General features: G+C 35.5%; 2 protein-coding genes across 2 annotated transcripts in view; one reads left to right on the forward strand and one right to left on the reverse strand.

The window, feature by feature from the left end:
• megf8 (multiple EGF-like-domains 8) overlaps positions 1–2,886 on the reverse strand; it is a 39,535-nt gene extending 36,649 nt beyond the window's left edge. The window contains exon 1 of the mRNA XM_027172171.2: positions 2,479–2,886. Within this exon, the coding sequence (XP_027027972.2) occupies positions 2,479–2,502 (24 nt within the window). The 5' untranslated portion in view covers positions 2,503–2,886. The remainder of the gene's footprint in view (positions 1–2,478) is intronic.
• A 4,860-nt stretch (positions 2,887–7,746) lies between these two features.
• trim35-28 (tripartite motif containing 35-28) lies at positions 7,747–13,438 on the forward strand. The gene is made up of 6 exons (XM_027176975.2): positions 7,747–8,423; positions 9,679–9,774; positions 9,897–10,127; positions 10,295–10,317; positions 10,395–10,516; positions 12,575–13,438. The coding sequence occupies exons 1-6, from the start codon at positions 7,998–8,000 to the stop codon at positions 13,099–13,101; spliced, it is 1,425 nt and encodes a 474-aa protein (XP_027032776.2). The 5' UTR covers positions 7,747–7,997; the 3' UTR covers positions 13,102–13,438.
• The last annotated feature ends 1,417 nt before the right edge of the window (positions 13,439–14,855 follow it).

The raw sequence follows: 14,855 nt of genomic DNA on the forward strand, positions 1-14,855 counted from the left end.
TTTAATCATTTATCATAGAAGAAATTAGTGCCAAGCCTCTGACTGCCTCATTCCTATCCACTTCCTCTGAGTAAATTATAGGCTACAAAACTGATGATATAACAACTTCAAATCAAACCAAAATTGGAAATGCAGCAGAGAGTTTAGAATTGTTTTAAGTGTGTGTGTGTAGATGTTACATCTGTATACACTGTTGTGTATGCAGATGTTACATTTACATACACTGTTGTGTGTGCAGATGTTACATTTACATACACTGTTGTGTGTGCAGATGTTACATTTATATACACTGTTGTGTGTGTGTGTGTGTGTGTGTGTGTGTGTGTGTGTGTGTAGATGTTTCATTTATATACACTGTTGTGTGTGTGTGTGTGTGTGTGTGTGTGTGTGTGTGTGTGTGTGTGTGTGCAGATGTTACATTTATTTAGACTGTTGTAGAACAGAATAGAACAGGGGCACAGAAGCCTTTATTATCGCCACATATACATCACAGCACAGTGGAATTCTCTTCACATACCCCAACTAAGGAGGTTGGGGTCAGAGTGCAGGGGCAGCTGTGATACAGCACCCCTGGAGCAGAGAGGGTTGAGGGCCTTGCTCAAGGGCCCAACAGTGGCAGCTTGGCTGTGCTGGGCCTTGAACCCCAATCCTCCGATCAACAACCTAGAGCCTTAAGCAGTTGAGCCACCACTGCCCCACTGCACACACCACTTGTGTGTGTGTGTGTGTGTGTGTGTGTGTGTGTGTGTGTGTGTGTGTGTGTGTGTGTGTGTGTGTTTTAAACGCCTTTAAAATATTCAGAACGAGTTTGCGGCTTCACGCTGTTGCTCAAGTTACAGGTCTCATACGCCTGTGGCTGCAACACGAAACTGCTGAACAATTGTATTGCTTCCGCTAAAGAAAATAGTGCGCTCCGTCTCTACAGTTAGAATCCTGTGTGTTCATGGCAACGCTCTGTTTTTCATGGCAACGGTGTGTTATAGTTAGCAGCAGTCTGTTATCAAGAAATAAAATAGTGTGTGCGTAGAAAAAATTCGTCCACACGCCACTCAAAAAAAAAAATTTAAAAAAATTTTTAAAAAGTCCTGAGCGCAAGTCCACCGTCCAGGCGGCTTGTTGTGTTAAATGATATTTCCTGTTGCTGTGCAGGCGCATTTATTGTACATGACAGCTTATGTCCCGATGACTGGTCTTTGCATTACGATTAAAAGCAGTATCAATAAAGCAAAAAATGTGATGTGCAGTCAAGTTCGAGTGTATGCACTGTTTAAACGAGTGTTCTCAACTTCTCACTGATACTTTTGTGATTCGTCGAGTTTTGACAAGTTTTATAGACTTGATATTGTTTCTTATTCAAAAACTCTTTACCCCCAACCTGAAACCTCTTCCCCTATCACAATCACATCATAATCAAAATAATTATTAGGCTTAAAAGCAAATGTATATGTAAGGGAATCAAGTTTGACAATTACATGTATATTGCTCCAAATATCATCTATAATGGTGTGTGCAATACCATGTATAACTTGCATTAAGGTGGTAATTTTTATATATATATATATATATATATATATATATATAGATATATATATATATATATATATAATATACTGTACACCTACAGTTTTTATCTTAGGCTTTTCATTAATCAGCATTAATGTGATATTTTATATTTTAATTTGAAAACGTTTTGCATTTGTTTGTTGTTGCTAGTTTGAGTTTAGAAATACAAATTTCAGCATTATCAGTAATCTGTGTGTGCATTTTCCTTCAGAACCAAGCAAGTTGACTCATGATACCATTTGTTTATTATATCGCAATCGCAATATTGACCTCAATAATCGCAATATAACATTTTCCCTAAATCGTGCTGCCCTAGTGTGCAGATTTTACCTTTACATACACTGTTGTTTGTGTGCGTGTGTTTGTGCAGACGTTACATTTGCATATACAGTATCAGTTGCTTATCTTAGGTTGTTCGACGTCTCTCCAATAAACCAAATTTAGACTCATTAACTCAACAATGTGATCAATATTTGGGCCTTTGTTGTCAGTAAACTGGATAATTTACTTCCTCTTGAATTAAACAGACAAATTCTACGAGTGAGCACAAAAATAGAGCTAACGGTTGCGCAGAAGGCCAGTTTATTGCTAGCTTCCTCGCTAACACAAGACAAATAATAAACCCTCATCGTCCTGTTTCAGTCAGTTTCATTAACCTAACTACATAAACTAAGGGTTTTATTATTATTATTATTATTAGTAGTAGTAGTAGTAGTAGTAGTAGTAAATACACCATGATCGCCGCTAAAAATTAGCAAAGCAGCACAACCCGTTAACTCTGTAACATTATTATTATTATTGATATTATTATTATTATTATTATTATTATTATTATTATTATTATTATTATTATTATTTAGCCAGCTAGCCACATCTGCTGTAACAACAGAAACATTGTTGTTCTGGTCAACTTACCAGAGCCCGGTGCTTTATCTCCATCTTTCATAAGTACACATATGCTGATGGTTACATTTTGAAGAAATATTAGTACCAAACATCCACAGAATTACTCCAGGAACTGAGCTGTTGTTGTTGTGGCTGTGAGTAGCTCCAGAGAGGCGAAGCGAACAGCAAAAAAATATCCTTGCAGTTTAGCTTAGCTTAGCAGCCGAGCAATCTGTAAACTTTTGATGATTCACGGCGAGAACATCGAGTGTTAATAATAATAACCGTTGTCGCCGTATTCACAAAAAATATTATCACGGTTTTCTACTTGCAGCTCGAAGACCTTATAAAACGGTCAAGGCTTGAAACCGACATTAGCAACGTTAGCCTTGTTTGCGTTTTCAGAGTCCCCCAAACCACAGCATCACTGGTTCCATTACATAATAAAAGACCCCGCACTTCGTCTACCATATACAGTCTAATTTGGTTTTGATGCATATTGCACATTTTGTGTTAATCCAATAAACCTCATTTCACTACTGAAATATTACTGTGTCCTTTAGTTATTTGATAGATCAAAATGAAATTGCTGATCTAAACACCCAAATATTTATAAATAAAAAAATCATGGAAATCAGGGGTTCCTAAACTTTTGCATATGACTGTAATTAAAAAATAAATATATGAATGAAATAAGATACTAAAAGGCATATTCACAGAAAAAAGTCATTAGCTCTAAAAAGAATTCACATATATCAAGTATACGATTAATTTCACAATAAATACATTTCAAAAAGATTTTAAAATGAAACCTCAATAAATGCCACCTATTTTTTTTTATGGAGTACAAATGTATAGTTCAATTCAATTCAAATTTTTTTTGTTGCAATCGAATTAACACTTATACAGCTCATCCGAACAGACAGTTTTGCATCTGTACAAAAATGCTCTTTAATACAGGCAGTCAGATATGAAGCTTGTGGGACAAATGAAGGCTGTGGTGGTAACATGAGAATGTACAGGATGCTTATAAAGGACTGAGTGATGCATCTAATACATATATCTGTTTAATTCTGGTAGTTCACTAGTAGTAACTAGTAGTAGGGGGAAAACATGTTTAAAAACATTACAGGCAAGTACAGTCAAAAACTGTGGCTCACATTCAAGTTGGATTGTTACAAGTTGGACAAAAACATCAGTCTGAATAAAAAATAAAATATTTAGCAGTTAAACTGAATATGATAAAGTGCATACTTTGAACCTTCAATGTCATTGAAAGTTACGGCTTTAATCGCTGACAATGTTAAATGAATACTTATAGCTGTAAAATATAGAGAGAATTTTAATACATTTTTCCTTCCTTGAACTTTTCTACATTTGTACTATAAAGATTTAGGCATTGGAATTAATTGAAGTTTCAACCACGTGATTTACACAATATGTTTAACATTTGAAGTTGTATGTTTTAAGGCTAAACTATAATTTAAATCAGTTAATTCTTGTTCATGTTAACACCAAATGAACATGTACAACATAGATGAAATGCTTATTTACTTTTGTTTCAGAAAAACAATTGAATTTGGCACTCAAGCTTGCTTATATGGTACACAAGCTTGGAAAGGTCTCTCTTGAACACCTGAAGACTACTTTAATTACATTTCCAGCATCTGACAGACACCCTTATCCGAAGCAACTTACATTATCTCGTTTTTATACAACAGCTGAGCAATTGAGGGTTAAGGGCCTTGCTTAGAGGACCAAAACAGTGGCAGCTTGGTGGATCTGGGTTTGAACTCACAACCTTCTGTTTAGTAGCCCAACCCCTTAACCACTAGGCTACCACATGCCCTAATTATATGAGTAGTCATTAAATCATCTTTGTAGTCCTGCCTTCGTTGTATTCGTGTCTTTTGTCTTGAAGTAAAGTTTGCTAATGGTTTTAAAGCAAACATATTAGGCTGTATTTGAGTAGCTCTATGTGCTTACCTCCCAGATTTTCTTACATAGTACAGATTTTATTTACATCAAGCATGGTGATGGTGATGGTGGGTTGGAGATGGGGGGCTTTTTTCTGCAGCTACAAGACCTGGACATGTTGCCAGAAGCTTCTTCCCATGCATCTTAAACTGGGCTGAAATCTAATGAAAATGATCTTCTGCACACAATTCAATTCAATTTGAATTTATTTTTATTGCGCTTTTTACAATTGACATCGTCTCAAAGCGGCTTTACAGAACATAAACACAGAAGAAAAGTTTATTATAAAGAATAATATAAAGATTAATGTAATACAAAAATTCAAGATTAATGTTAGATATTTATTCTATTTGAAAGTCTAAAAGTTTTGGAAAAACGAATTTAGGACCCAAACCACATCAAGATGCTAAAAGGAGCTGTGAATTTTCTTCTAAGGCAACCTAGTAAGATTGGAAGATGTATTTATAATAATATGATTTCACGTGCTACTTTAATACATAATCGAATTCATTATTTGGCTTAAATGGTTAGAAAAAGGGGAGAAAAATACTAAATATTTTTTTGGCCTTGAGAAGAGAAACAGTGAATTTGCCTTAGTCTAAAAATTAATGATCAACAACGTAATTGTAGATAATCATTTAGTTATTTCAAAGTATGTAGCCCAGTTTTATGGTCATTTGTATTCCTCCACCTTGACCACTTCTATTGATAGTTTTTTAATAAAATTTATGAGTAACGTCAAAAAAATAGATCAGGATTTTCTGTACTTGTGTGATGAAGAAATTAATATTGAGGAGTTGAGAGAGTGTATTAACCTGCTAAAAAGCAATAAATCACCAGGCAACGATGGACTAACAGGGGATTTCTACAGGACTTTTTCTAAGGAACTTTCACCATTTTTATTATCAGTTTTTGTAGAAGCAATAAATAAAGGTGAATTGCCAGCTTCATTAAAACAAGGCATTATAACATTGATTCCCAAACCTAACAAAGATAAATTACTTATCGATAATTGGAGACCAATTAGTTTGCTCAATAATGACAGTAAATTGTTTGCGATGATTTTTGCAAGAAGATTGAAAAAAGGTTTAAACAAAATCATAGATGAAGAACAGTCTGGTTTTATGCAAGTCCGTCATATTAGGAATAATATTAGGCTGGTCTTGGATATGATTGATTACAATCACCTTATAAATGATGACAGTTTTATTTTATTTATTGACTTCTATAAAGCTTTTGATACTGTAAATCATGATTTTATTTTCAAAGTTATTAAGTTGTTGGGTTTTGGTGATTTGTTTTTAAAAGCAGTTAAAACATTATATAACGGATGTAATAGCTCGGTTAAACTCGCTGGTGGAACTTCACAAAGGTTTGATATCAAGTGTGGAATTAGACAAGGATGCCCTCTTTCTCCCTTTTTATTTTTGTTAGTCACTCAAATTTTGGCAGTTCATATTAAGAAAAGTCAGTTTAATGGTATCAGTGCTTTAGGTACAGAATTTAAACTTAGTCAGTTTGCTGATGACACGGCTATTTTTTTTAAAAACGAAATTGAGGTTCCAGTTATAATTAGAGTTATTGAGGCATTCTCTGATGCATCGGGTCTTAAAATGAATCTAGATAAATCTGCATTGTTTCCCCTAAAAGCTTGCTCACTTACACATATAGATGGTATTCCAGTTAAACAACTTATCTGGGTATAATCATTTGCAAAAATGATAAACAAAGAAGCCAGTTAAATTTTGAACCAATTATTGAAAAAACGAAAAAGAGATTGAACTTGTGGTTAATGAGAGATTTATCAATTTTTGGGAGGGTGTTGTTGTCCAAGGCAGAAGGTATTTCCAGATCTGTATACACTTCTTTATCATTAGATGTGCCCTCTACTGTGATGAAAGATTTGGATAAGATATTGTATGACTTTATCTGGAGGAAAAAACCCCATTATTTAAAGAAGGAGGTCATATGCAATACTAAAGAACAAGGGGGGCTAGAGGTTCTGGATTACAGTACACTCAATAATACTTTCAAGATTAGATGGTTAATAGAATTTATGAAAAATAAAGATAGTGTTTGTAATGTATTTCCTAATTATATATTTAACTCTATTGGTGGCATAACATTTTTGTTGAAATGCAATTTTTCTGTTGATAAAATTCCTGTTAAACTGGCTGGCTTCCATAGGCAGGCCCTGTTAGCAATTTGCCCTGTTAGGAATTTGATCTATAAACACAATTTTCACCACACAGTTATTGCATTTGGAATAATAAAGACATATTATTTAAAAACAAATCACTTTTTTTTATCAAAACTGGATTAATGAAGGGATTATTTTGGTAAAACAGCTGTTAAATTCTGATGGGTATTTATTGTCTTACACAGAGTTTCTTGAAAAATTCCAACTACCAGTTAAACCAAGAGATTTTGCTATTGTTTTTGATGCAATTCCAAAGAGTGTTGTATTTCTTTTAAAGAATTCGAGTTCTTTGCAAATTAATATAGATGACTTCTGTGGTAGTTTATACATCGGCAATGTTAATATCTTGAAACAGAAGTGTAGCAATAATATTATAAGAAATGCCCTCTGTTGTGTTTCTTTCCCGGCAGCAAGGTTTTTTTTGGTCTTCCTTATATACTGGGACAAAACATGGAAAATACTGAATAAGTTTTGTGTCAACAATAAAATTAAGGAGGTGTCTTACAAAATTCTACATAGGATTTATCCTGTTAAACGTGTTTTGGAAAGATTTAAGCTTAATATATATCTTATGCTTGCGAATTTTGCGGACAGGAAAAGGAAACGATTTTGCATCTGTTTTATCATTGTATCTACTCAAGACTTTTTTGGAAGGATATGGAAAATTTTATTAGTAGAAAATTGGGTTGTGTGGTAGAAATTGGGGTATGTGATGTGTTTTTTTATTTTGAGGGAGATAATTTGGAAAATAATGAACAATATATTATACAACTATTCATTGTATTAGGGAAGTACCATATAAACAAAACAAAGTGGGCCCTTTGTAAACCAAATCTATCCCATTTTATTAATGATTTCAAGTTATACAGTAATCTTCTGGAGAAAGTAAAAAGCAAAAAAGCACAGAAAACGTGATATTTTAAAAGAATTCAAGTTTCTGTAACTCTCTCTTTTCCTTTCTTTTCTGGTAGCTAATGTGACTGATACCTCTTGTTTTATGGCATTGAACAAAAAGTGTGTATTTATGTTTTGTCTTTTTGCAATAAAAAAAAATTCATTATTTGGACACAAAACGTTTTGTAATGTCGTAAAAGACGAATATTATATAAACATATCTGCGCATGCTCGAGTAGAGGACGCTGATTGGATGTTAGCACTACAGCTAACAGACTCAACCCTGGATAACAAGGAAGTTCAGCAAGATTAGAAAGAACCGTTTAAAGCTAAAGTTACCGAGAACAATTTAGTAATAATTCGCTTTTGGGATTCAAGTACCGGGTGAGTAGGTGTATATGAGGGTAAAACCCGGAAACGTGTACGTTTAAAGTTCTAAACCTATAGCTGAAAGTGAAAGTACGAGGATCTTTTCAAAATGGCGTCTGCGATGGACGAGGACGATATTACAGACCGACCATCTCTTCTGGAGTCTGATCTGAGCTGTCCGGTGTGTAGGGATCTTTACCGAGACCCCTTAGTGCTCTCATGCGGCCACAGCTTTTGTAGCGAGTGTCTGGAACGCAGCTGGAAGCACAAAACCCCGAAGACGTGTCCTGTGTGTCGTAAGAACTGCGAGGGAGAGACTCCGATTCCGAACCGAGGCCTGAAGAACTCGACTGAATCTTTTCAAAAAGAGAGAAGATGGCAATATACCAAAGCTCCACAAGTGATATGCGGCTTACACCAACGCGATCTGCATCTGTTCTGCGTTCAGGATGAAGTGCCTATATGTGCCGAGTGTGTTACACTTCATTCTTATCATGATGTCAAACCTGTAGACCATGGAGTCAAGTATTGCCAGGTTGGTCATCTGCCTTTTATTGACACTGACCAGTGTATTATTATTATTATTATTATTATTATCTCCTAATATGATTGAAGTTACAGCTAATCATGATTGGAAGTCTTAGAGATTTGTTTTTGTCTGTGCAAGCAGTAATAGCATATGATAGAGTCACACTAGCCAATCTTTGACGGATGTGAGCTCATGTATGCGGAAGAGGGTTCATATCGTGTTCCTTACAAGTGTGCAAGGTTTTCCTGTGACAAAGATCGAGCAGCTTTTTGTATTTTTTATAAAGACTGATGATGTTTTTGGTAAAGCAGCCATAAACTGTTTGTGTATGTACACAAAGCAGGGGATGAGTGTGCTGTGTATCAAGGGTCAAGTCAAGAAGCTTTTATTGTCATTTCAACCATATATAGCTGTTGCAGTACGCAGTTAAATGAGACGACGTTTCTCCAGGACCTGGTGCTACATGGAATAAAGACAGAGCTATAAGGACTTAGTAAGTTAGTACTAGATACATAAAGTGCATAAATATGGTCTTTTGTCCTGCACTGTCTTGTCTGTCTTGTTTGTTTTGTCCTGCACCGTGTACAACAGGTTGCACAGGTGCACTTTATGGGGCTAGGAATAACTTACAAGTCCTTAGCTCTGTCTTTGTTTTATGTAACACCATGATCCTGGAGAAACGTTTCATTTCACTGTGTACTGTAACAGCTGTATATGGTTAAAATGACAATAAAAGCTTCTTGACTTGACCAGTGTGCATACTGTGTATTATACAGTACATTGTGCAAAAATATAGGATTTAGCAGAGAGGTAAAACAAAGAGTACACAAACATGCATGATCATATTATAATGTACAGTAGGTTGACTATACTTATACTTACCTAAAGTCTACAAAATTTTCATGTTTTTTTTAACCTTGTCTATCTTGATAATTGGTTTCGACAGACAACAGAAGAGCATGCTTTCTCAATACTTTAGTTAGAGAACAGAACATGAGTAATTATTTACCAACATGCCCATTTAGATGGGATATACTGTAAAATACAGTGATATCTGTATCACTATATGAGGTAAAATACACTATAATGCACATGCAGAACTTGCAAATTGACTGGAATTTCAGAATCACATGGGATTAAAATCGCAGAGATCTACCTTCTCATTTACGACTAATATATTCCAAAAAAACTATTTTTGATGCATTATGATGGGTATGATAAAAGTAAAAGTCTAAATAGTAGCCAATTTGTTTTGTTCTAGGAGATGCTAGACCTCAAAGTCAAGATACTTGCTGACAAACTGGAGTCATTTAAGAGGATGAAGAAACGATATAATGAGACAGTCAGTTTTATTCAGGTAATTTATGTTCGCTGCCAACTTTTACCCTCTTTGCCACCCTCTTTCCCGCTTTTATACCTAATGCTGCTCATGGTTTATGGGTAGACTTTTTTTTTAATCTAAAACTTCTCACTTCACAGAGCCAGTCAGAGGAAGCGGAGAAGCAAATTAGACAGGAGTTTGAGAGGCTTCGTCAGATTCTAAAAGAAGAAGAAGATTCCAGAATTTTAGCTCTAAAGAAAGAAGAGACTCAGAAGAAAGAGATGATGAAGAAGAAGATTGAAAGCATCAGCTCTGATATCACCCATCTCACTGAGCTGGTTCAGTCACTGCGGAGGGAGATGAGTGCAGATGATTTAGTTATCCTACAAGTATGAAATTTGTCTTGTATTAAATTAAATTTATATTAGTTAAAAAGAGTGCATGCCATCTGATCTAACTTTTTATTATTAGGAAGTATTAGGAATAATATGTCTGTTAATAGACAAAGCATGTTAATAATAAACTTGTTAATAGTTAATTTATTTTTTTCTTCCAGAACTACCAGAGTCTTAAACTTAGGTAAGTTTTGTGCTTATCCATTTTGCTTCGGATGATAATTTGAACATGCAACATTTATTTATGCTGATGTGTCCTAGGGCCCAGTGGACAGAAGAAGAATCCCAAAGGTTTCCCTCTGGAGCTCTCATCAACATGGCCGCACATGTCGGAGCACTGGATTATAAAGTCTGGGACAGCATGCGTTCAAAGGTCAAATTTTGTAAGTGTTCTTTTTATTCAGAAAACACGACCCTGGACGAATTGTATAGTTGTACTGCATTCTGGAACTTGGAGTCCAGATTTCAGTCTCCATACTTCTACACTGTATTTTATTAATTAAGATAATGTCCCCAGAAAATATTGAGTGAAGAAACCTTACAGGAGTGGGAAAAAACCCAACACCAACCAATAGATTAGCACCAGGGTTGAGAGGTTGCTAAGCACAACACGAATACACCATATGGCCTAACGTATGTGGACAACTGACCATCACACCATCATGTAGTCATACGTGTGCCACAAAGCTGGAAGCTCACAATTATTTAGAATGGATTTGTATTCTGAAGCATTAAGCTTTTCCTAAGAGGTTCAAACATGTTCTAGCATGACATTTGTCAAGTGGGCAAAGTGCTTGATGTGGTCCAATGAGCACCTATTGGGATGAACAGGGATGAATTTCTTCAAAATCTAGTGTGAAAAGCTTTCCCAGAGTGAATGTTATTAAAAAATGAAAGGGGGATAAATCTGGATTGGGTTGTTTATCAATCACATATTGGTGCGTTGTTCAAGTCTCCATAGACTTTTGGCCATATAGTGTCTTCCAGTATGCCAGTTACTGTATACATGCCATATATACATTCCTATAACTTTTTAATCAATTATACTGTACTGTTAATTTCATCACTTTTAATTTAATCTTAGTCTTGTGCCAAATGTCCTTGTTAGTTTTAGTCATATTTAGTCATTCACATATTTTTTTTTTGTTAGTCAACTTTTAGTCGACTAAAAGTCTCGTCATTTTAGTCAAGTTTCAGTCAAAAGAAAACTCAAGGTATCTTAGTCAAGTTTTAGTCGACTAAAAGTCTTTTAATTCTAGTCTAGTTTTAGTAAAAAAAATTGTAGTCTTTTTTTAAAATAACACATTACTGAGATTATTACTGATAAACATTTCGGTAAAATAAAGTGTTTCACATATCTCAAACATTGGTTAAATGTCATAATTACCTGACAAAATACACTTGCTGAATGATTTTTGTTGAATGCAAATGTTAAACATGTCTGGTTTTCAATTTCTGATTTAGGAGACACATTCACAAATGATTAACCTGTTCTGAAGAGTAATTTATTCTAACCAACACAATTCAAAAGCTGGGGCCCAACAGACTCCGACCGACAACTTAAGTTACAAAGGTTTTTACAACAGTTTTGGTTGCCTTGTGTCGCATGTTTCTGTTCAAATCAGAAATAAAATAAATATACTCAGAAAAACTGAAAAGAATGGGCCTAAAATACAACCTACTTTTCTGTGGGCCTAAAATACAACCTATTTACAGTTCGCGAATCACAAAAGTATCAGTGAGAAGTTGAGAATCGTAATGCAAAGTCCGGTCACCGGGAAATAAGCTGTCATGTACAATAAAAGCACCTGCGCAGTGACAGGAAATGTCATTTAACATAAAAAGCCGCCTAGACAGTGGACTTGTGCTCAGGATCTTTTTTTTTGAGCGGCGTGTGGACAAATTCTTTGTACGCACACACTAAACAGTGCGAAGCCGCGGACTCGTTCTGAATATTTTCTTCTCGTGTCTCGTCTCGTTTGACGAAATTAACACTATTATACTGTTATCAATTCTGCGTTTAGTGGCTAACATATTTGCAGAAAAGAAGCTACTGTAGCTGTCTAACTTATGTGAATCATCCTGAGAAGAGAGATGGAGAGATCATAGAAAGATAATGTGAAATATCTCATAGACATTAACCCCCAATCAGAATCCCGAATACAGCATGTAGTGGCCTGCATTTGACTGTGAACCTTTCCTCTCATTTGCCGTAAATCTCTCTCTCTCTCTCTCTCTCTCTCTCTCTCTCTCTCTCTCTCTCTCTCTATATATATATATATATATATATATATCTATATCTATATATATATATATATCTATATATATATATATATATATATATATATAATATAAGAAGAAACAAATGCACTGACAGGTGCAAAATGTTTGAATTTGGCTACAGACTTTGATTATCATCTAAATCTCTGTCTTCTCTACAGTTCCAGTGCTCATGGATCCAAACACCATTTCACCATGGCTATCCATGTCCCCTGACTATGCAAGTGTAAAAGAGAACACAGAGAGGCAATCTGTCCCAGACAACCCTGAACGTTTTGACCCCTGCGTCTTTGTCCTGGGCTCGGAGGGTTTTACAACAGGACGCCATCGTTGGGAGGTCTTTGTAGGCGATAGCCCGAAGTGGGTCCTCGGAGTGTGTAAGGAGAATGTGGCTCGCAAGAGGAAGTTCACTGTGACTACATCAGGAGGTGTATGGAGCATCGGCTTAAGTAAAGGAGTGTACAGCGGTCTGACCTCTCCTCGCACACTACTAAATGTGGAAAAGAGGCCCGAGAACATCAGGGTGAAACTCAACATGAATAAAGGAGAGGTGTCTTTCTGGGATGCTGACAGTGGAGCACACCTCATCACCTACAACGATGAATTCCCTGCAAAGCTCTTTCCTCTCTTTGGCCCTGGGCTCCACAAAACTCCCCTGACTATCCAGCCTGAAAAGCTCACAAAATAGCAACGATACACAGAGGGATGTAACAATACTGTGTGACATGTAAATGTGTAGACAATACAACTAGTCATGTTTATATGTTTTGAGTCATGTTTCACTTTGTTATAATGCCATTCCTTTATGATTTAATGACTCTTACATCCTTGAATGCTCGTAAATGCTGACTCTATTGAAAATGTATCATATCAAGAAGCCTGCATCTATAAACTACAGCGCTACACTAATAAGAGTTTATTTTGTTGAAAATCGTTCAAGTGGGCCGGTATGTATAGTCTGTCTTTGCTCGTTGTTCATTATTCTGCCGAAAGCAGAGCTGGCTAAATAAATCAGTTCTCATTTATTTGCTCGTTTGGATTCATGTGTTTTGATTACAGCCCAGAGGAGAATCTACAGAAATCTACAACAGGATGTACAAAGTCTGGCCTGCAGAGCCAATGTTGAGACGTTAACTGATCCACAGATTTTTCTATTTCTAAGGTCAGTTTCCGTTCTGGAGAAGTCCTAGAATAATAGCTGCAACAACAACAACAACAACAATAATAATAATAATGATATATATTTGTAATGACAAATATATTCATCATGCATACAGCAATCAGCTTTAAAATAAACAAAGGATTAACATTATGTAGGTTTTCCACCAAAACAGTTCTTATCCCTTAAACCATGGACTTCCTCTCTTTTGTTTGTAAGTGTTCGAGCTTTTCCTCTGGCACCAGTTTACACAATTCTTTTTGTTTGTTTGTTTGTTTGGGGTTTTTTGCTGCACTTAATGTGTTGTTCTTCCTGAAGTACTCTTAAATAAAGAATAGAGATTTTAACATACACACACATTCCAAGCTTGTTCATTAGACACTTGGGTTGAAAACTATGACGTATGCATTAAAAAATCCTAGTTTTATTCATGAAAACGAGGCTATGCAGGGCATCGACAAGACGAAAGTACAGGTCACACAATATAAATACCTTCAATGGATGTGAAGAGCCAGTGATGCTTTGTGTGAACTGATGTGTCATGCTTTTGAGTAACACAAACCAAAGGTATACATACATATGTTTACATATATACACACAAAGATATATAACAACCCGTCATAACATTAAAACCAGAGTTATCGCGTTTCAGTGGCACCTCTTGGAAGCAGGACAATGGGGCAACTGTAAGGTTCAGAGTGATCAAGTTGTAACGGCTATACAACAGCAGGTCTTGTGGTGTGTTTCTGATATACATTGAATCTGGTATGCATTGATTATTAATGGCTTGTTGAATATGACATGTGATCCCCTCTGTGGGATATTTTTTAGGCCTTTATTTATTTGAAAAATATTGTAAAATATGAGGTGACATCATGAATAGTTTTGAACACCATTTCTGTTATTAGTTAAATGGTGTCAGGTTTAACATGACAAGAAAGATTAATATTTAGGTGCATCTGTTAAGCATGAATAGGCTTTGTGTAGCTTATGAATGGACTAACCAGCCTTAGATTGGGAAGTCTTATCAAAGAAAGATAGTCTGCACAGCAGTATTTATTGTACCTTCTCTAAAGTTGTTGTTTGAGTCAAGGTTTGGAGAACATCATGTTCACCCCAAGTCAAAGCTAAACATGTCATTCAAAATGCATAAATTAGCCAAGTGTTTGGAATGTCTTCTCAAATACAAAATGAAAAGAGTTTCACTGTGCAAATAAGACACATTTCTTATATGTGTTTTATATCTAATATATATCTTATATCTGCTTATTCTGTAGGGGGCA

Source organism: Tachysurus fulvidraco, chromosome 25 (genome assembly GCF_022655615.1).
Source record: "Tachysurus fulvidraco isolate hzauxx_2018 chromosome 25, HZAU_PFXX_2.0, whole genome shotgun sequence".
In the NCBI taxonomy this organism is placed as follows: Eukaryota; Metazoa; Chordata; class Actinopteri; order Siluriformes; family Bagridae; genus Tachysurus; species Tachysurus fulvidraco.

What these genes read in the sequence shown, in the direction of transcription:
- trim35-28 (XM_027176975.2), top strand. Translation starts at nt 7,998, where the DNA reads ATGGCGTCTGCGATGGACGAGGACGATATTACAGACCGACCATCTCTT. An exon ending in ATGGAGTCAAGTATTGCCAG is followed by an intron (nt 8,424 to 9,678) that starts GTTGGTCATCTG and finishes GTTTTGTTCTAG; the next exon opens with GAGATGCTAGACCTCAAAGT. An exon ending in GCGTTCAAAGGTCAAATTTT is followed by an intron (nt 10,517 to 12,574) that starts GTAAGTGTTCTT and finishes TCTTCTCTACAG; the next exon opens with TTCCAGTGCTCATGGATCCA.